Source organism: Meles meles, chromosome 4 (assembly GCF_922984935.1).
Source record: "Meles meles chromosome 4, mMelMel3.1 paternal haplotype, whole genome shotgun sequence".
NCBI lineage: Eukaryota > Metazoa > Chordata > Mammalia > Carnivora > Mustelidae > Meles > Meles meles.
In genome coordinates this window covers 3,241,934-3,258,765 of record NC_060069.1, presented here as the reverse complement: position 1 = coordinate 3,258,765, position 16,832 = coordinate 3,241,934, and the positions used below count along the sequence as shown (strand labels likewise).

Here is a 16,832-nt window from a genome sequence, read left to right as displayed (position 1 = left end):
ATTTCGAGTGTGTTCTGAGCTCAAGCACATTTCTAACACCTACACAGTCTCGCTGCTGGCTATCGGGATCATCTATTTGGGCTTGGCTTGGGTAGGTGGAGGCACGCTGTGAGTGTGGCCAGCACCTCCTCTCACACCCATGCCAACTATACTTACCCCTTGGAGGGCATCTGGGGAGGTGCTGGAGGGGCATTTGGGGTTGTTACCATGACTGTGGAAGGTGGTGCCACTGGCATTTAGGGGGCACAGGACAGGGAAGCTAAATTCCTGTAATGCACGGGCAGTTCTGCACAGTGAAGAACCGTGCCATTCAAAACACTAGTAGTACCGTCACAGAAATCCAGGGCCAGTGTGTACAGTGCCTGGTCATTCTCCTGTGGGGATCAGAGCCACTTGGCTGCCCAGGCAGTAGACCTGATGGTCAGCCAGGCCTTCCTTTGTTTGAGCTGCGAGTGGTCTCCCACTGGTTCCTTGAGATGGATAAGCTCCCGTCTGGAGGACCGCACTCACATCTGCTTCTTGCCTCCTTGGAGCTGAACTGACTTCCTGTGTATTCCAGCTTGCAGATCTGCCTTGGGGATGTCATGACGAACAGAGTGGTGGATGAGGTAGAGTTGGTGCCTATAACCCCCTCCCTGTGGACATCCTGGTTTCCATCTGTCCACAGGGGGACAGAAGCAGTTCTATGACCACCTCTCCTGGTCCCTCAAGCCCAGAGCCCATCCCCTCTGGGCTGGGTCACTTTTCCCCTAAAGCCACCTATTAAAGGTCCCTGAACTGAACTGCTTGAAGAGGGTCTGTAGCACCTCAGTGGCCCTTTCCCTGAGCTTTCCTCTCCCTTCTCACTCCCCCCCCTTACAGTGGTTTGTCCTGAACGACACAACCACCGGGCGGCTGCACCTGCGGCTGGAGTGGCTTTCACTGATTGCCAACCCAGAAGCTCTGATTGAAGTGAGTGTGGGGTGTCAGGGCTCCCTAAAGGAAAGGTGTGTGGGTGTGGTGGCGCAGGGGTGGGACTTGTGGCACGGCCGGTCCATGTGTGAGCTGTGGAAGGGGGCGAGATGAAGCCTCCAGATCTCACTCACAGAATCCTCCAGCCAGCCCCTACCTTCTGCTGAACCTGTCCCTTAGCCTCATCTCCACACAGGGCAGCTCCTGATCTCTCAGCAGAGGCTGTCTGCCCAGGGAGGATGGGATCCTTAAAGGATGCTGGTGCTGATCAGCCCAGTCCATGGGGAAGTCCACCCCTGTGTTTGACTTGAATCTGTCCTGCTGCAGATGTAAACACCGTCTCAACAAAAAGCTAGGTTGTGGGGAATCTTAGGGCTTGTCTAGAGTGCAAGGGCTGGCTGGTTTCCTTCTACCATGAATGGGCTTCTCCAAAGCCAGTCTGTCTCCTGATGCTGCAGCATTACTGAGGGTGTGTGTCTGGTTGTAGGACCAAGGTGGCCTTTCAACTGCCATCCTCATGGTCTTCTTGGAGAGTGCCTGCAACCTGCCGGTGAGTGATGACATGCCCAATGTCACACCCTGCCTTGTGCCCATCACTTGCAAATGTCCATGTGTCATTCGTTTATTCTCTTCTTCGTGTGCTATAGAGAAACCCTTTTGACTACCTGAATGGTGAATATCGAGCCAAAAAACTCTCCAGGTTCACCAAGGTGAGTGAAAGCAAGTCATGGCTCCTTTTCCCCAGAGTAACCATAGCCTTGTCTTCGGGGTGATCATCTGTGCACCCACAGCCTATGGATGACAAGAGCACCATTCATTAAGTCTGCTGTGTGCCAGGCACTGGGTCTTACAACTTGTCCCCCACATTCATTATGCCTGAGTCCTATGATGAGTGTGTCTGTTTTTGCCATTTGACAAGTAGCACCCAGAAGGTTAAGCACCTGAGTCACAAACTAAAGAGCCAGAACTTGACCATTTCCATAGCCCCGGGGGACAAGAGCCTGTGCCGAACCAGGCCTAACTCCTGGGTTCCTGTCATGAACTTGGAACCTCTCCTCGGGTTAGCCCTATCCTGGTCCTTGCACAGTGCTGGCAGCCCAGGGCCCTGGGAGCATCACAGCAGCCTCCTTCTGAAGGGAAGCGATTGGTTGGCCCGGGTCCCGCCGCAGCTCTGGGAGCTGGGAGGTCCAGCGGGGTGCTGTCTCAAGCCAGTGCTGCCACTTCCATCGCTGTGGATTTGCCCCTCACAGAACAAAGTCAGCAGAGACCCTTCTTCCTATGTCAAGCTATCTGTGGGCAAGAAGACACACATGAGCAAGGTAAGATAGCTTGGCGTGTAGCCATGGGACCAAGAACTGGGGGCTCGACGCCTTTTCAAGGAGATAAGAAAAGGTAAGGGAATTAGAGAACTGAATGCTTGGTAGGTGCCAGTTACAGCCAAGGCACTTTGTCTTCGGAACAGCCGCACCAAACAGTTCTGTGGTTTTAAGAATCTGAGGGTCAGAGGTGCCTGACTTGCCCAAGGGCACCTGCTAGAAAGCAGAAATCCTGTGGGTCCCCTCTCCTGGAAGTGAGCTCTACTGCTGCTGCGATGCTTTTCCGCTCCTGCAAAGCTTGCTGGGAAAGCTCTCCTTGCCTTGAGTCTGGCTGCCCTGCTCTCCATGTGTCCCCTAGATGGCAGTGTGTCGGGGTCTGCTCCCCGGGCAGAGGCTGAGAAGGCTCCCCTTGGGTGGCCAGCCGAAAGCAGAGGGTGCCAGTATCCTGCTCTGCCCCTCCTGACCCTTCAATGATCTTTCTCTCTTCTGTCCCCAGACCTGTCCCCACAGCAAGGACCCAGTGTGGAGCCAGGTGTTTTCCTTCTTTGTGTCCAGCGTGGCAGCTGAGCAGCTGCATCTGAAGGTCTGAAAGTCGGGCTCTTGGAGCAAAGTTTACCAGTGTCTAAGCCATGAGGGGTGGGGAGCTTGATAATGCACCTTGAGCAGCTTCTCCCAGCAGAAAAGTCAGCCCCTTTTCTGTGGGAGAGGGTGCAGAGGTCCCTCATCTTCATGAGCCTGGTGCCCAAGGACAGTGGGTAAGAGCTGTGGAAGGACAAACCCTTGAGTCCCTTGGCTCTCCCTGCAAGAATCTTTCCAGTCGTTACCAGCACCCAGAGAGGCCTATATTGGGATCCTCCCAGGATCTTAGTGATGATGTACTTCTTTAAACAATAATTTAACCTTCACAAAGATCTGTGGAAGAGAGCTTCTTTATTTTACAATAAGCAAACAGAGGTGCAAACAGTGACTTAGTCAAGAAATCTTAAACAGACAACTGTCATATGACCTCCCTGATATGAGGACGTGGAGATGCAGCGTGGGGGGGTAGGGGGATAGGAGAAGAATAAATGAAACAAGATGGGATCGGGAGGGAGACAAACCATAAGTGACTCTGAATCTCACAAAACAAACTGGGGGTTGCTGGGGGGAGGGGGGGTTGGCAGAGGGGGAGGGGGTTATGGACATTGGGGAGGGTATGTGCTATCGTGAGTGCTGTGAAGTGTGTAAACCTGGCGATTCACAGACCTGTACCCCTGGGGCTAAAAATACATTATATGTTTATTAAAAAATAAAAATTAAAAAAGAAATCTTAAACAACAAAAAAAGCAGATCTGGGATCTTTTCAGGCCCTCAGCCCATTAGTCCCTAAAGCCCCTGAGGCCCTGGGCATCTGCCTCATAGAGATCCTACCTGCCAGGTTTTCAGAACAGGACCAGAGGCCAATAGAAGCACAGTACCTGCTTACTGAAGTGAACGTAGACTTGAATGGGCCCCAAGAGGGTGGTGGCAGGTTTGGGTCTTGGTTCTCCTGTTTTGTGACTGGCCCACTGCCCAGGTGCTTGATGATGACCAAGAGTGTGCTCTGGGAGTGCTGGAGATCCCCCTGTGCCAGATTCTACCCTATACAGACCTCACCCTCGAGCAGCGCTTTCAGTTGGACCACTCAGGCCTGGACAGCCTCATCTCCATGAGGCTGGTGCTTCGGGTAACTATTTCCTCTTGTTCCCCATGTTCCATGGCTCTGGCCATGGACAAGGTGACTGTCTCAACTAAGTACCTGCTCGGTGCTGAAAAGCTAGGAAATAGATTTATTGTCAGCCGTTATCTCTTCAGATATTGGCTCTCCATTCTTTTAATCTTTAATTCTAGAACTCCTACACTGGACCTTCTCCCCATCTCTTCTGTCTCCACCTGACTTCACTGTCTCTTGGTGCTACATTCTGATTTCCTCAGATCTAATTCTTTTAACTATTCATGGTTTTTACTTCAAAGGCTATTTTTTATTTCTATCTTTTCCAAATTCATTGTCTTTTTTCACTGTATTTTATTATGTTTATTATCATGTTTATATTCTATAACCATCTGAAAATATCTACGCTATAATGTGAATTCTATTATCTGAAGATCTTGAGAATTGAGATTTTGACATTTGTTGTATCTGTTGATGCTTTTTCAGGGTGACTCATTTCTGTTTGATGACTTGGGTTGCAAACATATGTTGTGTTCTTTTGTGACCTAGATTGAGTTTGCTTGCTTCCAAGGAGATTCTGTTTTGCTGTAACCATGTACCTTGAGAGCCTTACAAACTAGGGTCCACTCTTACGTTAATTTTTATTTAAATTTTTAGGTTTCATGATTCCACAGGTATGAATTTGAACCAAAATTCATATAAGACAGTCCTATAAGGTGCTATATCCTCAGGAAAGTCTTCAGTCTCCCCAGCAGAGTACAAGCAAGATGGACATATTTCTTTGCAGTCTTTCCTTGGGCAGGGGGGAAATGTTTATCCTAGACTACTTTTTTCCCTAAAGAGACCCCACCTTCATGGTTCCTACTTCAACTCAGCCTCACATTGACCTGAGGCCTCTTCTCCCTACCCCTTGGATTTTTCGTGGTTGATAAATGACCCTAGGAAAGCTTAGCCTTTTTCAGTAACCCTAGAGGTTTTCCTTACTTTCTTGTAAATTTGGCTATGCATTTTTTTTTTTTTTAACATTTTATTTGACAGACAGCCAGAGAGGGAACACAAGCAGGGAGAGTAGGAGAGGGAGAAGCAGGCTTTCCGCCGAGCAGGGAGCCCCATGAGGTCCTCGATCCCAGGATCCTGCCTGGGATCATGACCCGAACCAAAGGCAGCGGCTTAATGACTGAACCACCCAAGTGCCCCTTGGCTGTGCATTTAAAAAGGATGTTTGTTTCATTTTATTAGTCATTCCTACTGAGGCTTTTCAGAATAGAATATTTTGACCATTAGTGTTAGAAATGGAAGTCCCTAGAAGTGGTCTTGATGACTGAGGGGGAAGGAGAAACACAATGGCTGAGGTTTGAAACTTTGTAGGACCACAGGGGTGTGTGTGGACAGGAAACACATTTTAGGGAAAACAATGGTGAATAGGGTGACAGCTGGAAAAGGGCCAATCCAGAAGGCAGGGTGTGATATCTGTGAAGGTGAAGGAGGTGTAGATTCTGAGAGTCCTTTGCAGAGAGGGACAGTACACCCTCTAAGAATAAGCCAGGTCTCTGCCAGCCAGTGAGTGGGGGCAGAACTGAGTGCTCATGAAGACTCACTATTGAGGCAGGAATAAGGGAAAAAGAGAAAAACTGGTTATAGGGACTCAGGGGCAGAGAGAGGTTAAGGAAGATATGGGTGGGGTGGGGGGGAGAAATCCACTGGTTTGGGTAGTCAGGAAGGAACCACTTCCCAGAAATTAACATGACAGGAGAGGAGGAGAAAGTGGTTGTAGGGGGCCCAGCCCATAACCCTGTCATCTGCTTGCAGTTCCTGCGTGTGGAAGAACGAGAGATGGGGAGCCCATACACAGGACCTGAAGCCTTAAAGAAAGGTCCTCTGTTCATTAAGAAGGTGGACACCAACCAGGAACCCAAAGCCCCATCCCAGGGAGAATGCCCTGCAAATTTGCCATGCCCCCCAGATCCTGCTTCTGATACCAAAGAAACTTCCAGGAGCTCCATGTCAGCCACTATTGTTGCCACTGAGCCCAGGCCCCAAGAGACAGGCCCAGAGCCCAAAGGCAAGGACCGTGCCAAAGGGTTCTGTGAGTCCTTGGGGAAGAAGAGGAGTTCGGGCACCATCTTCCTGACTGTCCCAGGCCCCCACTCTCCAGGGCCCATCAAGTCACCCAGACCTATGAAATGCCCTGCCTCCCCTCTCGCATGGCCGCCCAAGAGGGTGGCTCCCAGCATGTCCTCGCTCAACTCCTTGGCCTCCTCCTGCTTTGACCTGACAGATATCAGCTTCAACATTGAGTATGCACCTCTCTGCTTCATCTTGTCTAAAACGACCTGTGTGAAAAATACATTCCTGAATGGAGAAGTAGATACAAACTCGCGTTTCTCTGCAAGTCCTGATCTTTTACAAAGTGGCTTCATGAGAGGCAGCATGGAATATGCTAGAAACACAGGGCAAGGGGGAGAGCGAGCAAGTGCATTCCCACCGTAAAACAGGTGCTGGGCTTCGGTTGTTATGGTTCCTTACCACAGAAACACTTCCTGCATTCCCAAGTGTGGGATGCTATGGAGAACTTAGAATGTGGAAATAGATCCTCAATGGCTGCCATTTACTGTTAACTATGAGCTTAGCATGCTCTTTAATTCCACCTTCCCAATTACCCTGTGAGATAGAAGTGAATATTATAAAGGTCAAATAACTAACCAACAGTCCCACAGGAAATCCTGGTGTAAAAGCAGATCCCACTTCTGGGTTCACGTTCTTCCTACTGGAAGTAGGACAGTCACATGTGAAGGGATAGAACTGACTTCTGCCTGAAAGGAACCTCACTGATAATTATTAACCCACATGGCTCTATGCTCCCGAAGCAGGACATGCTTCTCTCTCAGGGGCTGGGGGAGAGGCCAACACCTGTAATGGCAATGGAAGTGACAAGTCTTTCTTTACAGAAGCGGGGATCTCAGGCAGTGGAGGCTGGGTGAGATTCAGCTCACTGTGCGTTACGTGTGTCTGCGGCGCTGCCTCAGCGTGCTCATCAATGGCTGCAGGTAATGGGGTGCTGGGGCAGGGCAAAGGCCTCAGGTGAATGAAAGGATGGAGATGATTAAAGTAATAGTGGGGGTGGGCATCCCTGAGGTAGACAAGTAATACACGAGAAGAAGTGAGGTTTGAAGGCTGCATGCTGTGAATGACAAGGTCTTCAGTGATGCTGATGGGCAGGCTCCAGAGCCCAGGACTTTGTTTAAAAATAACCACTGCAAAAACTGTCTGGGGTGACTTGGAGCCAGTACCTTTTCTCAAATGTGAATCTCCAATTTCCTTTAGATGGGAAGTACTTGCTCTACTCCAGACTTTAAAAAACACGTGTTTTCAAAATCCTGCTTCTGATGTTTTATCCTCCAAATTCTGCAGACTTTTGTTTTTTGGTCATCAACAGGGCATTTTTATCCACAAGTCATCTAAAGCTGAAGGGCTAGTACAGCCTCTTCAACGGAGTCCTTTCAGTGTTTGAAAACTTTTTTCTTTAATGTCTTTGAAACCAAATCAGAAACCTGACACCCTGTACCAGCAGTGGAGCTGATCCCTATGTCCGTGTCTACTTGTTACCAGAAAGGAGATGGGCAAGTCGTAAGAAGACCTCAGTAAAACGGAGGACCCTGGAACCCCTGTTTGATGAGACGTAAGTGAACCAAGCTCCCCTGCCTATGGAGTGTCTTCTTATCCCTTTAAGTATTTGCTGAGTGCCTGGCATACCTGCCAGATGCTGTGAAGGCCTAGATCTGTGGGCCTCAGGATAATATGGTCTACGCCTTCATGAAATTTCTATACATTAGTGGGAGAAAAGGACTGCCAGGGCAGTTTAGCAAAACAGCTACCAACTTTTCTTGCTCATAGAGGCTAAAATGTTCCTGATTATGAACTGCTCCACACCTTTTCTCTTTAAATGAAGCCTCTTTAGCGGTAAAAGGATTTAAATCTGGCCAAGTATTTTTTTTTTTTAACTCTGTTTTAAAGTAGCAGTTAAAAACAAAACATATCTTAAAAACGTATCTTAAACGCAGAGACCTAAAATTTCCTCCAGAGCTCCAAGCTCTGTGGAAGCTCTGTCTTCCCTTCTGCAACAAAGCATAAGCAGCAAGTGAAACGGATGTCCTTCCTGACTTGTCCACCCAATGTCCTTAGGTGCATGACTGATAGAGTCTAATCACATTTCTTGCTTTTTATGGGTCACGTATGGCAAGTTTTATGTGAAATATTCTGTACCTTGAGGTCAACTTGAAATCAGGAAGTCAAAATCTCATTATTGCTTCCTTCTGCTTCAGAATCCTAACAAAAGACATCTGGGGAGATAATACACCTGTTAATTTTCATTTCCTCTTATCTTGGTCAGTAATTACTCATTTTAAAAGAGCTGAATTGGGTCCTCTTTGGGCCTTGTCTAAGAACTAACACATTCCCTTTAAGAGCTTCACTTGGAGTTGATATCAAGAAAGGGTTTGGGAGAGAGAGAATCTATTATTTATTGAACACCTTATGCCAGGCACCATCCTATATTCCAGAGCCACACAAGTAAAAGACTTTGCACTCAGAGAGCTATGACACAATTATAAAAGGATTTCACCGTTGCTATGTGGGAACACAAGAGGGAGAGGTTTGACATTTGGCTTTTGTGACAAACCTGATCTGTTAGTAATTCTCTCTCAATATTGTAACAGTAAGATATGGCCAGGTTATCTGGAGGGCAGACTTGGCAACCTCCACCCTAACAGTAAACCTAGGAGCCTGGACAACTCTTGTGAGTGCATGACCCATACTAAGACATTATAATTAAAATGTCAAAAGTTAACGGTAAAGGGAGAATCTTAAAGACAACAAGAGAAAAACTTTTAACATATAAGGGAACCCCTTTAGACAACCAGAAGATTTTTCAGCAGAAACTTTGAAGGTCAGAAGGGAGTGGCCCAATATAGTCAAAGTGCCAAAAGAAAAAACTGCCAACCAAGAATACTCTACCTGGCAAAGCTGTCATTAAGAATTGGAAAGACAGGGGCGCCTGGGTGGCTCAGTCAATTAGGCCGCTGCCTTCGGCTCAGGTCATGATCTCAGGGTCCTGGGATCGAGCCCCGCATCGGGCTCTCTGCTCCGCGGGGAGCCTGCTTCCTCCTCTCTCTCTGCCTGCCTCTCTACCTACTTGTGATCTCTCTCTCTGTCAAATAAATAAATAAAATCTTTAAAAAAAAAAAAAAAAGAATTGGAAAGACAGGGCGCCTGGGTGGCTCAGTGGGTTAAAGCCGCTGCCTTCGGCTCAGGTCATGATCCCAGGGTCCTGGGATCGAGTCCCACATCAGGCTCTCTGCTCAGCATGGAGCCTGCTTTCTCCTCTCTCTCTCTGCCTGCCTCTCTGTCTACTTGTGATCTCTCTCTGTCAAATAAATAAATAATAAAAATCTAAAAAAAAAAACCAAAAAAACCAGAATTGGAAAGACAGAAGTTATTATCACTGGACTGTCCTTAAGGGACTTTGTAAGCTGAAAAGAAAGACTGCTAATTAGTAACAAGAACACATATAAAGGTATAAATCTCACTGGTAAAGGCAAATATATAGTAAAGGTAGTGGATTAATCATGTATAAAGCCAGTATGAAGGTTAAAAAACAAAAGTACTAAAAATAACTATCACTATAGTGATATAGGGATATAATAAGCTATAAAATATGGCAGGGCTAGGTGGAAGCTTTAGAATCTTTTTAAAAAATATTTTATTTATTTATTTGATAGATAGAGATCACAAGTAGGCAGAGAGGCAAGCAGAGAGAGGGGGGAATCAGGCTCCCTGCTGAGCAGAGAGCCCGATGCGGGGCTCGATCCCAGGAACCTGAGACCATGACCTGAGCCGAAGACAGAGGCTTAATCCATTTAGCCACCCAGGCGCCCCTAGAATCCTTTCACACTTAAGATATTATCAACTTAAAGAAGACCATTCTATGTAAGCTTCAGTGTAAGCACAAAGCAGTAACCTATAGTAGGTACACAAAACATAAAAAGAAAGTAATCTAAGTGTACCACTAAAGAAAGTCCTAAAACTACAGTGGAAGAGAGCAAAAGAAAGGAATAGAAAGGGACTACAAAACTGCCAGAAAAGCAGAAAATGGCATTGAGTACTATTAATATAAACTATCAATAGTTACTTTAAATATAAAACTCTCCAATCTAAAGACACAGAGTGGCTGAAAGGATAAAAAAAACAAGACCCATCTATGTGCAGTCTGTGAGATACTCATTTCATACACAAACTGATAGTAAAGGGATGGGAAAAGATATTCTAAGGAAATAGAAACTAAAAGAAACTGGGATAGCTATCTTCTCTCAGACAAAATAGACTAGAAAACAAGCACTGTAAGGGCGCCTGGGTGGCTCAGTCGCTAAGCATCTGCCTTTAGCCCAGGTCATGATCCCAGGGTCCTGGGATTGAGCCCTGCATCAGGCTCTCTGTTTGGCAGGAAGCCTGCTTATCCCCTTCCCATTCCCTCTCTCACTGTGTCTCTGTCAAATAAATAAATAAATAAATAAATAATCTTAAAAAAGAAAAAAAGCAAACACAGTAATAAGAGATGAAATGGGCATTACATAATGATAAAGAAGTCAATCCCGTAAGAGGATATAACATTTACAGATATTTATGCATCCACTGTAGGAGCAGCTAAATACATATTAATAGTCCTAAAGGAAGAAATAGCAATACAATACTAGTAGGGGATTTTTAAAATATTTTATTTATTTATTTGACAGATCACAAGTAGATAGAGAGGCAGGCAGAGAGAGAGAGAGAGGGAAGCAGGCCCCCTGCCGAGCAGAGAGCCCGATGCGGGACTCGATCCCAGGAGCCTGAGATCATGACCTGAGCCAAAGGCAGCAGCTTAACCCACTGAGCCACCCAGGCGCCCCCTAGTAGGGGATTTTAATACCCCACTTATATCAATGGTAGATCATCCAGACAGTCAATAAGGACATAGCAGCCTTAAATGACATTTTAGACCACTGGGATTTAACAGATAGATTCAGAATATACAGAATATATGTTCTTTTCAAGTGTACATGGGACAATCTCTAAGATCATATGTAGGTCACATATCAGTTTTCTTAAATTTATTAAGACCTGTAATTTTTATCAAGCATCTTCTCTGACCACAATGGTATAAAACTAGAAATGAAGTACAAGAAATAAACCAGAAAATTCACAAGTTTGTTACAATTAATCACCATGCTATTGAACAACCAACAGGTCAAAGAAGAAATAAAAAATATCTTCAGGGGCGCCTGGGTGGCTCAGTGGGTTAAAGCCTCTGCCTTTGGCTCAGGTCATGATCCCAGGGTCCTGGGATCGAGCCCCGCATCGGGCTCTCTGCTCCGCGGGGAGCCTGCTTCCTCCTCTCTCTCTCTCTGCCTGCCTCTCTGCCTACTTGTGATCTCTGTCTGTCAAATGTATAAATAAAATCTTAAAAAAAAAATATTTTCAGATAAATGGAAAATACAACTTGTCAAATGTGTGGAATGCAGCAAAAGAAGTTCTAAGAGGAAAGTTCATAGTAATAAATGCCAACATCAGTAAACAATAAAAATCTCACACAACCTCAGTTTATATCTCAAGGAACTATAAAGAATGAAGAAAGCCCAAAGCTAGCAGAAGAAAGGAAACAAAGATCAGAACAGAAATAAACTACAGAAATAGAGACCAAGAAAATAGAAAAGATTAATGAAACTAAAATTTGGTTCTCTGGAAAGATAAAACTTTCTTTAGTTTTCAGTCATTAAGACTCATCAAGAAAAAAACACAAAATCAGAAAGGAAAGAGACATAACTAATACCACAGAAGTATAAAGGATCATGAGACTACTATGAACAAAATTATATGCTAACAAATTTGACAAGCTAGAAAAAATGGGTAAATTCTTAGAAACATACAGCCAAGACTGAATCAGTAATCAAAAATCTCCAGACAGAGGCACCTGGGTGGCTTAGTCATTAAGTGTCTGCCTTCAGCTCAGATCATGATCTTAGGGTCCTGAGATCAAGCCCTGCATTAGGCTCCCCACTCCCAGGAAGGCTGCTTCTCACTCTCCCATTCCCCCTGCTTGTGTTCCTTCTCTTGCTGTGTCTCTGTCAAATAAATAAATGAAATCTTTAAAAAAATAAAAATCTCCCAACAAACAAAAGTCTAGGACCCAATGTCTTCACTGGTGAATTCTACCAAACACTCAAACAATACCAATCTTTTTCAAACTCTTCAAAAATATACAAAAACAACAGCAACAACAAAAAACAAAAAAACAGAAGAGGGAACACTTCCAAACTCATTTCACAAGACATTACCCTGATATCAAAACCAAACAAGGATACAAGAAAAAATTACCCTCTACAAACATAGATGGAAAAATCTTCAACAAAATATTAGAAAGCTGAATTCTATAATAAAAGGATCATACATCATGATCAAGTGGGGATCCCAGGATGCAAGGATGATTCAGTATCCATCTGCAAGTCACTGTAAAACATCAAATTAACAAATCATATGTTCATCTCAATGACTGCAGATAAAACATTTGACAAAATTCTACATCCATTTATGATAAAACTGTCAACAAAGTGGGTATAGGGGGAACATACGTCAACATAATAAAGGCCATAGGGGGCAAGTCCACAATTAACATGATAATCCGGGGTGAAAACCTGAAAGCTTTTCCTCCAAGATCAGAAACAAGACAAGTATGCCTATTCTTGTCAGCTTTTTAGTTTTGGAAGTCCTCTTCAGAGCATATAAGCAAGAAAAACAAAAGGCATCCAGATTGAAAAGGAAGAAGTAAAAGTATCATTGTTCACAGATAACATGACATTATAGAAAACCCTAAAGATTCCACCAAAAAACCATTAGAACTAATCAAATTCAGTAAAGCGGCAAGATATAAAATATATAAAAATCTGTTGTATTCTATACACTAAAAATGAATTATCAGAGAAATTAGAATACAATTCCATTTATAGTTGCATCAAAAAGAAAATACCTACATATAAATTTAACCAAGGAGATGAAAGATCTGTACATTGAAAGCTGTAAGACATTAATGAAAAAAGCTGAAGACAACACAAATAAATGAAAGGATAGTTACTGCTCATAGAATGGAAGAATTAATGTTGTTAAAATGTCCATACTACCCAAAGCCATCTACAGACTTAATGCAATCTCTTTCAAAATTCCAATGGCATTTTTCACAGAACAAATCCTAAAATTGGTGTGGAACAACAAAAACCCCAAAGTAATCTTGAGAACAAAGCTCAAGGGATTACACTACTTGATATAAAACTCTGTTAAAAAGCAACAGTAATCAAAGCAGTATGGTTTTGCATAAAAACAGACACAAAGATCAATGGAACAAAATAGCTTAGAAATAAACTGGCACATACATGGTCAATTAATTTTTGACAACAGTCAATTGATATGACAACTTATACAATGGGGAAAGGACTGTTTCTTCAATAAATGGTGCTGGGAAAACTGAACAGCCACATTTCAATGAGTGAATGAACCTAGACCACAATCTAACATTATACACAAAAAATAAACTATGGATTAAAGACTTGAATGTAAGACCAAACCATAAAACACCTAAAAGAAGATACAGGCAATAAGCTCCTTGACATTGAACTTGATTTTTTTTTTTAAAGATTTTATTTATTTATTTGACAGAGAGATCACAAGTAGACAGAGAGGCAGGCAGAGAGAGAGAGAGAGAGGGAAGCAGGCTCCCTGCCGAGCAGAGAGCCCGATGTGGGACTCGATCCCAGGACCCCGAGATCATGACCTGAGCCGAAGGCAGCGGCCTAACCCACTGAGCCACCCAGGCGCTCTGAACTTGATTTTTTTAACTTGACACCAAAAGCAAAGGCAACAAAAGCAAAAACAAGTGAAACTACCTCAAACTAAAAAGCTTCTGCACAGCCAAAGAAAACTTAACAAAATGAAGAGGCAACCTACTGAATGGGAGAAAATATCTGCAAACCATTTATCTGGTAAGGGGTTAATATCCAAAATATCCAAAGAACTTACACAATTCAAAAGCAAAAAAAAAAAAAGTCTGATTTAAAGGTAGAGAACCTGGACATGTTTCCAAAGAGGACATACAGATGGCCAATAGACAAATGAAAAGGTGCTCAATATCACTAATCATCAGAGAAATGCAAATCAAAACCACAGTGATCTATCACCTCATATCTATTAGAATGACTATTACCAAAAAAAAAAAAAAAAAAAAAAGAATGACTATTACCAAGTGTTGGTGAAGATGTGGAGAAAGGGAACCTTGTGCACTGATAGTGGGAATGTAAATTGGTACAGGCACTATGGAAAACAGTGTGGAGTTGCATCCAAAAATTGAAAATAGAACTACCATATGATCCACTAATTCCACTTCTGGATATCTATCCAAGGAAAATGAAAACACTAATTCAAAAGCACATACATACTCCCATGCTTGCTGTAACAGTATTTACAACAGCCAAGACATGGAAGCTACTTAAGTGTCCAATGATGGATGAATGGATAAAGAAAATGTGGCATATACACAGTGGAATATTATTTGGCCATAAAAAATCTTGCCATTTGCAGAAACACAGATGGACCTTTACAGTATTATGCTAAGTGAAATAAGTCAGACAGAAAAAAATTCTTACTGTATGATCTCACTTATATGTGGAAAACTAAAAGAAACAAAAAACCCGTAAAAGAGCAAACAAAAGATGCCAAGTTCCTGGATTTAAAGAACAGATTGGTGGTTGGTGTGTGGCAGGAGGGAGGAGAGGAGCAGAGATAAGGGGGTTAGGTCAAATGGAACAAATTTCCATTTATAAAATGATATAATGGGGATATAATGTACAGCATGGTGATCCTATTTAATAATACACATTTGAAAGTAGCTAGGAGAGTGGATCTTAAAAGTTCTCATCACAAGACAAAAAATTTTTAACTATGTATAGTGATTGATGTTGATTTACAGTGATCATTTTGCAATATATACAAATATCAAATCATTGTTAAAAACTTGAAACTAATGTTCCCTTACCTCAAAAACAAAAAAACTACCTATAAGGATTCCAGTGGCCTCTTGTGAGTTTATGACAAAGCTTGTACCCTAAGATTCCTCTGCCTTACTCCACAGGCAGAAAGGGGAAGGTCCACTGTGTTCTATGAAGCTCCAATACACCTGACTATTCAGCATCCTAGTCCTTGGCTGGTCAGAAAAAACAAGAGAGATAGGGGTTGAGGTGGTCCAATGAGCAAGCACTGTTGAAGGGGCAGCTGAAAGAAAGGCAGCCAGGGTAGGCTCAGAGAAAGTAAGATACCCCAAAACATAGTAGTTCAAGCAGTCCAAGGCCTTCACAGAGAGGCAAATAGCCTCTTGATACTTCAAGAGCTTGTGATTAGCACAGGACAGTGATTACTTGTAATAAGATCCATTGCATATCTGCTATGAGCCAACACTGTTCTAGATGGTCACCTGAATATATCTTCTGTTTTAAAAGTAGGAAAATGGATCAAACACTTCAGATTTTCAACAAAAATGGTTAAAATAAATCTAAAAAAATCTAAATAAATCTGAGTAAATCTAAAGTATAAAATCTAAGTAATAAATAAATCTAAGTAAATCTAAAAAAAGAAGAGTAAATCTCACTTGGACTTTTTGCATCTTTAAGATTTGAATTTTTTGTTCCCATGGAAGAAGTAAAGAAGAGGTCACTAGATGTTGCAGTGAAAAACAGTAGGCCACTTGGCTCACACAGAAGGAAGGAGCTAGGAAAAGTAAGTACAAGAGGGACTCTTGGTACTCTGCCTCCCCCAGCACTCTACCTGGAGTTCATTGGTGGAACACCTTGCAGAAGTTCTGATAGTATCATCTGGCTGTTACCAGAACTGGCTTCAAAGGGTTAGAGCCTCATTGGGAGGTTTTGGGGCATGGGGGGTATTTTAACATTGCTGAAAGTAAAACAGGCATGTAAATTAATATGATAAATACTATTTTAACAAGTTGGAGAATCTATCCAAACTCATCCTTGCACAAGTATTTGAACATCTATTAAGTTTGTTTTGATAAACACAGCACTATGTGAAGCTTGGGTCTCATTATGTCAAGATTTTTGTGGAGATGGGATTTTACTTGAAGTAGAGAATATATAATCTTCAGGAAGATGCCAAGTACAGACAAAAAGAACAATATTTATACAATATCTTGCAGTTGTAGTTTAATAAACACCTTCTTATAATCATCTCTTTAAGATCCCACTTCTGTGATGTAGGTGAAGTTATCCTCATTTTGAGAGTTGAGGCAATCACGGTGTCTTGCTTAAAATTACAGTTCAGTTCATGAGTAAAGGCAAGTTGTTCTCTCAGGAATATTGATAAATTCTGCGGTTTAACTCTGAAGAGCAGTTCACCTTTTCCTAGTACACTGAGGTCAGTGCCTGTATTGCACTTCCGGAGAGGTTCCATGTTGAGAGCTAAAAGAAAAAGAGTCCCTGCTCAAAACTGAAACCCAAGGAGGCCCTTCTAATGATTAATTCCATTTGTCCCAATATGTTTCCATTTAATGCAGTTTTTTGGAAGGAAACGGATTATTTGTGTTCGTTTAGGTACTGATTGACTTATCAAAAGAGGATCTGATTAAGGGCTTCTCACGATGGTAAGTGAGCCCTTTCATTTTATCACATTAATCTGGTACTTAAAACATCATCTCCAGACGTTGCACATGATCTTTTTCCAAAATTCTTCCTTTTTCAGTACATGTCAGCTTCTTTGCTTATCAAGGAAGGAAACATATTATCACCTAT

At 43.1% G+C, this 16,832-nt stretch overlaps 2 protein-coding genes across 14 annotated transcripts in view; one reads left to right on the top strand and one right to left on the bottom strand.

Moving 5' to 3' along the window:
* The window catches only part of ESYT3 (extended synaptotagmin 3), a 47,411-nt gene that overhangs the window by 28,837 nt on the left and 1,742 nt on the right, over positions 1 to 16,832 (top strand). The window contains exons 11-22 of one of the 5 annotated variants that reach the window (XR_006817943.1): positions 560 to 608; positions 862 to 951; positions 1,439 to 1,501; positions 1,599 to 1,661; positions 2,202 to 2,270; positions 2,764 to 2,850; positions 3,823 to 3,972; positions 5,767 to 6,254; positions 6,906 to 7,004; positions 7,567 to 7,636; positions 11,239 to 11,271; positions 11,474 to 11,939. Coding sequence is in view for 4 of the 5 variants with exons in the window: in XM_046001366.1 (XP_045857322.1) it covers positions 560 to 608; positions 862 to 951; positions 1,439 to 1,501; positions 1,599 to 1,661; positions 2,202 to 2,270; positions 2,764 to 2,850; positions 3,823 to 3,972; positions 5,767 to 6,254; positions 6,906 to 7,004; positions 7,505 to 7,636; positions 15,702 to 15,807; positions 16,635 to 16,684 (1,446 nt within the window). In the remaining variant the exon portion in view is untranslated. Of the gene's footprint in view, positions 1 to 559; positions 609 to 861; positions 952 to 1,438; positions 1,502 to 1,598; positions 1,662 to 2,201; positions 2,271 to 2,763; positions 2,851 to 3,822; positions 3,973 to 5,766; positions 6,255 to 6,905; positions 7,005 to 7,504; positions 7,637 to 11,238; positions 11,272 to 11,473; positions 11,940 to 15,701; positions 15,808 to 16,634; positions 16,685 to 16,832 lie in introns of those variants that run through there. The other 4 variants (XM_046001368.1, XM_046001366.1, XM_046001367.1 and 1 more) reach the window with 4 other exon arrangements.
* Positions 1,613 to 16,832, bottom strand: part of CEP70 (centrosomal protein 70) — a 128,870-nt gene continuing 113,650 nt past the window's right edge. For 4 of the 9 annotated variants that reach the window (XM_046001372.1, XM_046001371.1, XM_046001374.1 and 1 more), the window contains exon 18: positions 15,822 to 16,502. In XM_046001372.1, the coding sequence (XP_045857328.1) occupies positions 16,186 to 16,502 (317 nt within the window). In that variant the 3' untranslated portion in view covers positions 15,822 to 16,185. Of the gene's footprint in view, positions 1,744 to 15,820; positions 16,503 to 16,832 lie in introns of those variants that run through there. The other 5 variants (XM_046001375.1, XM_046001376.1, XM_046001377.1 and 2 more) reach the window with 3 other exon arrangements.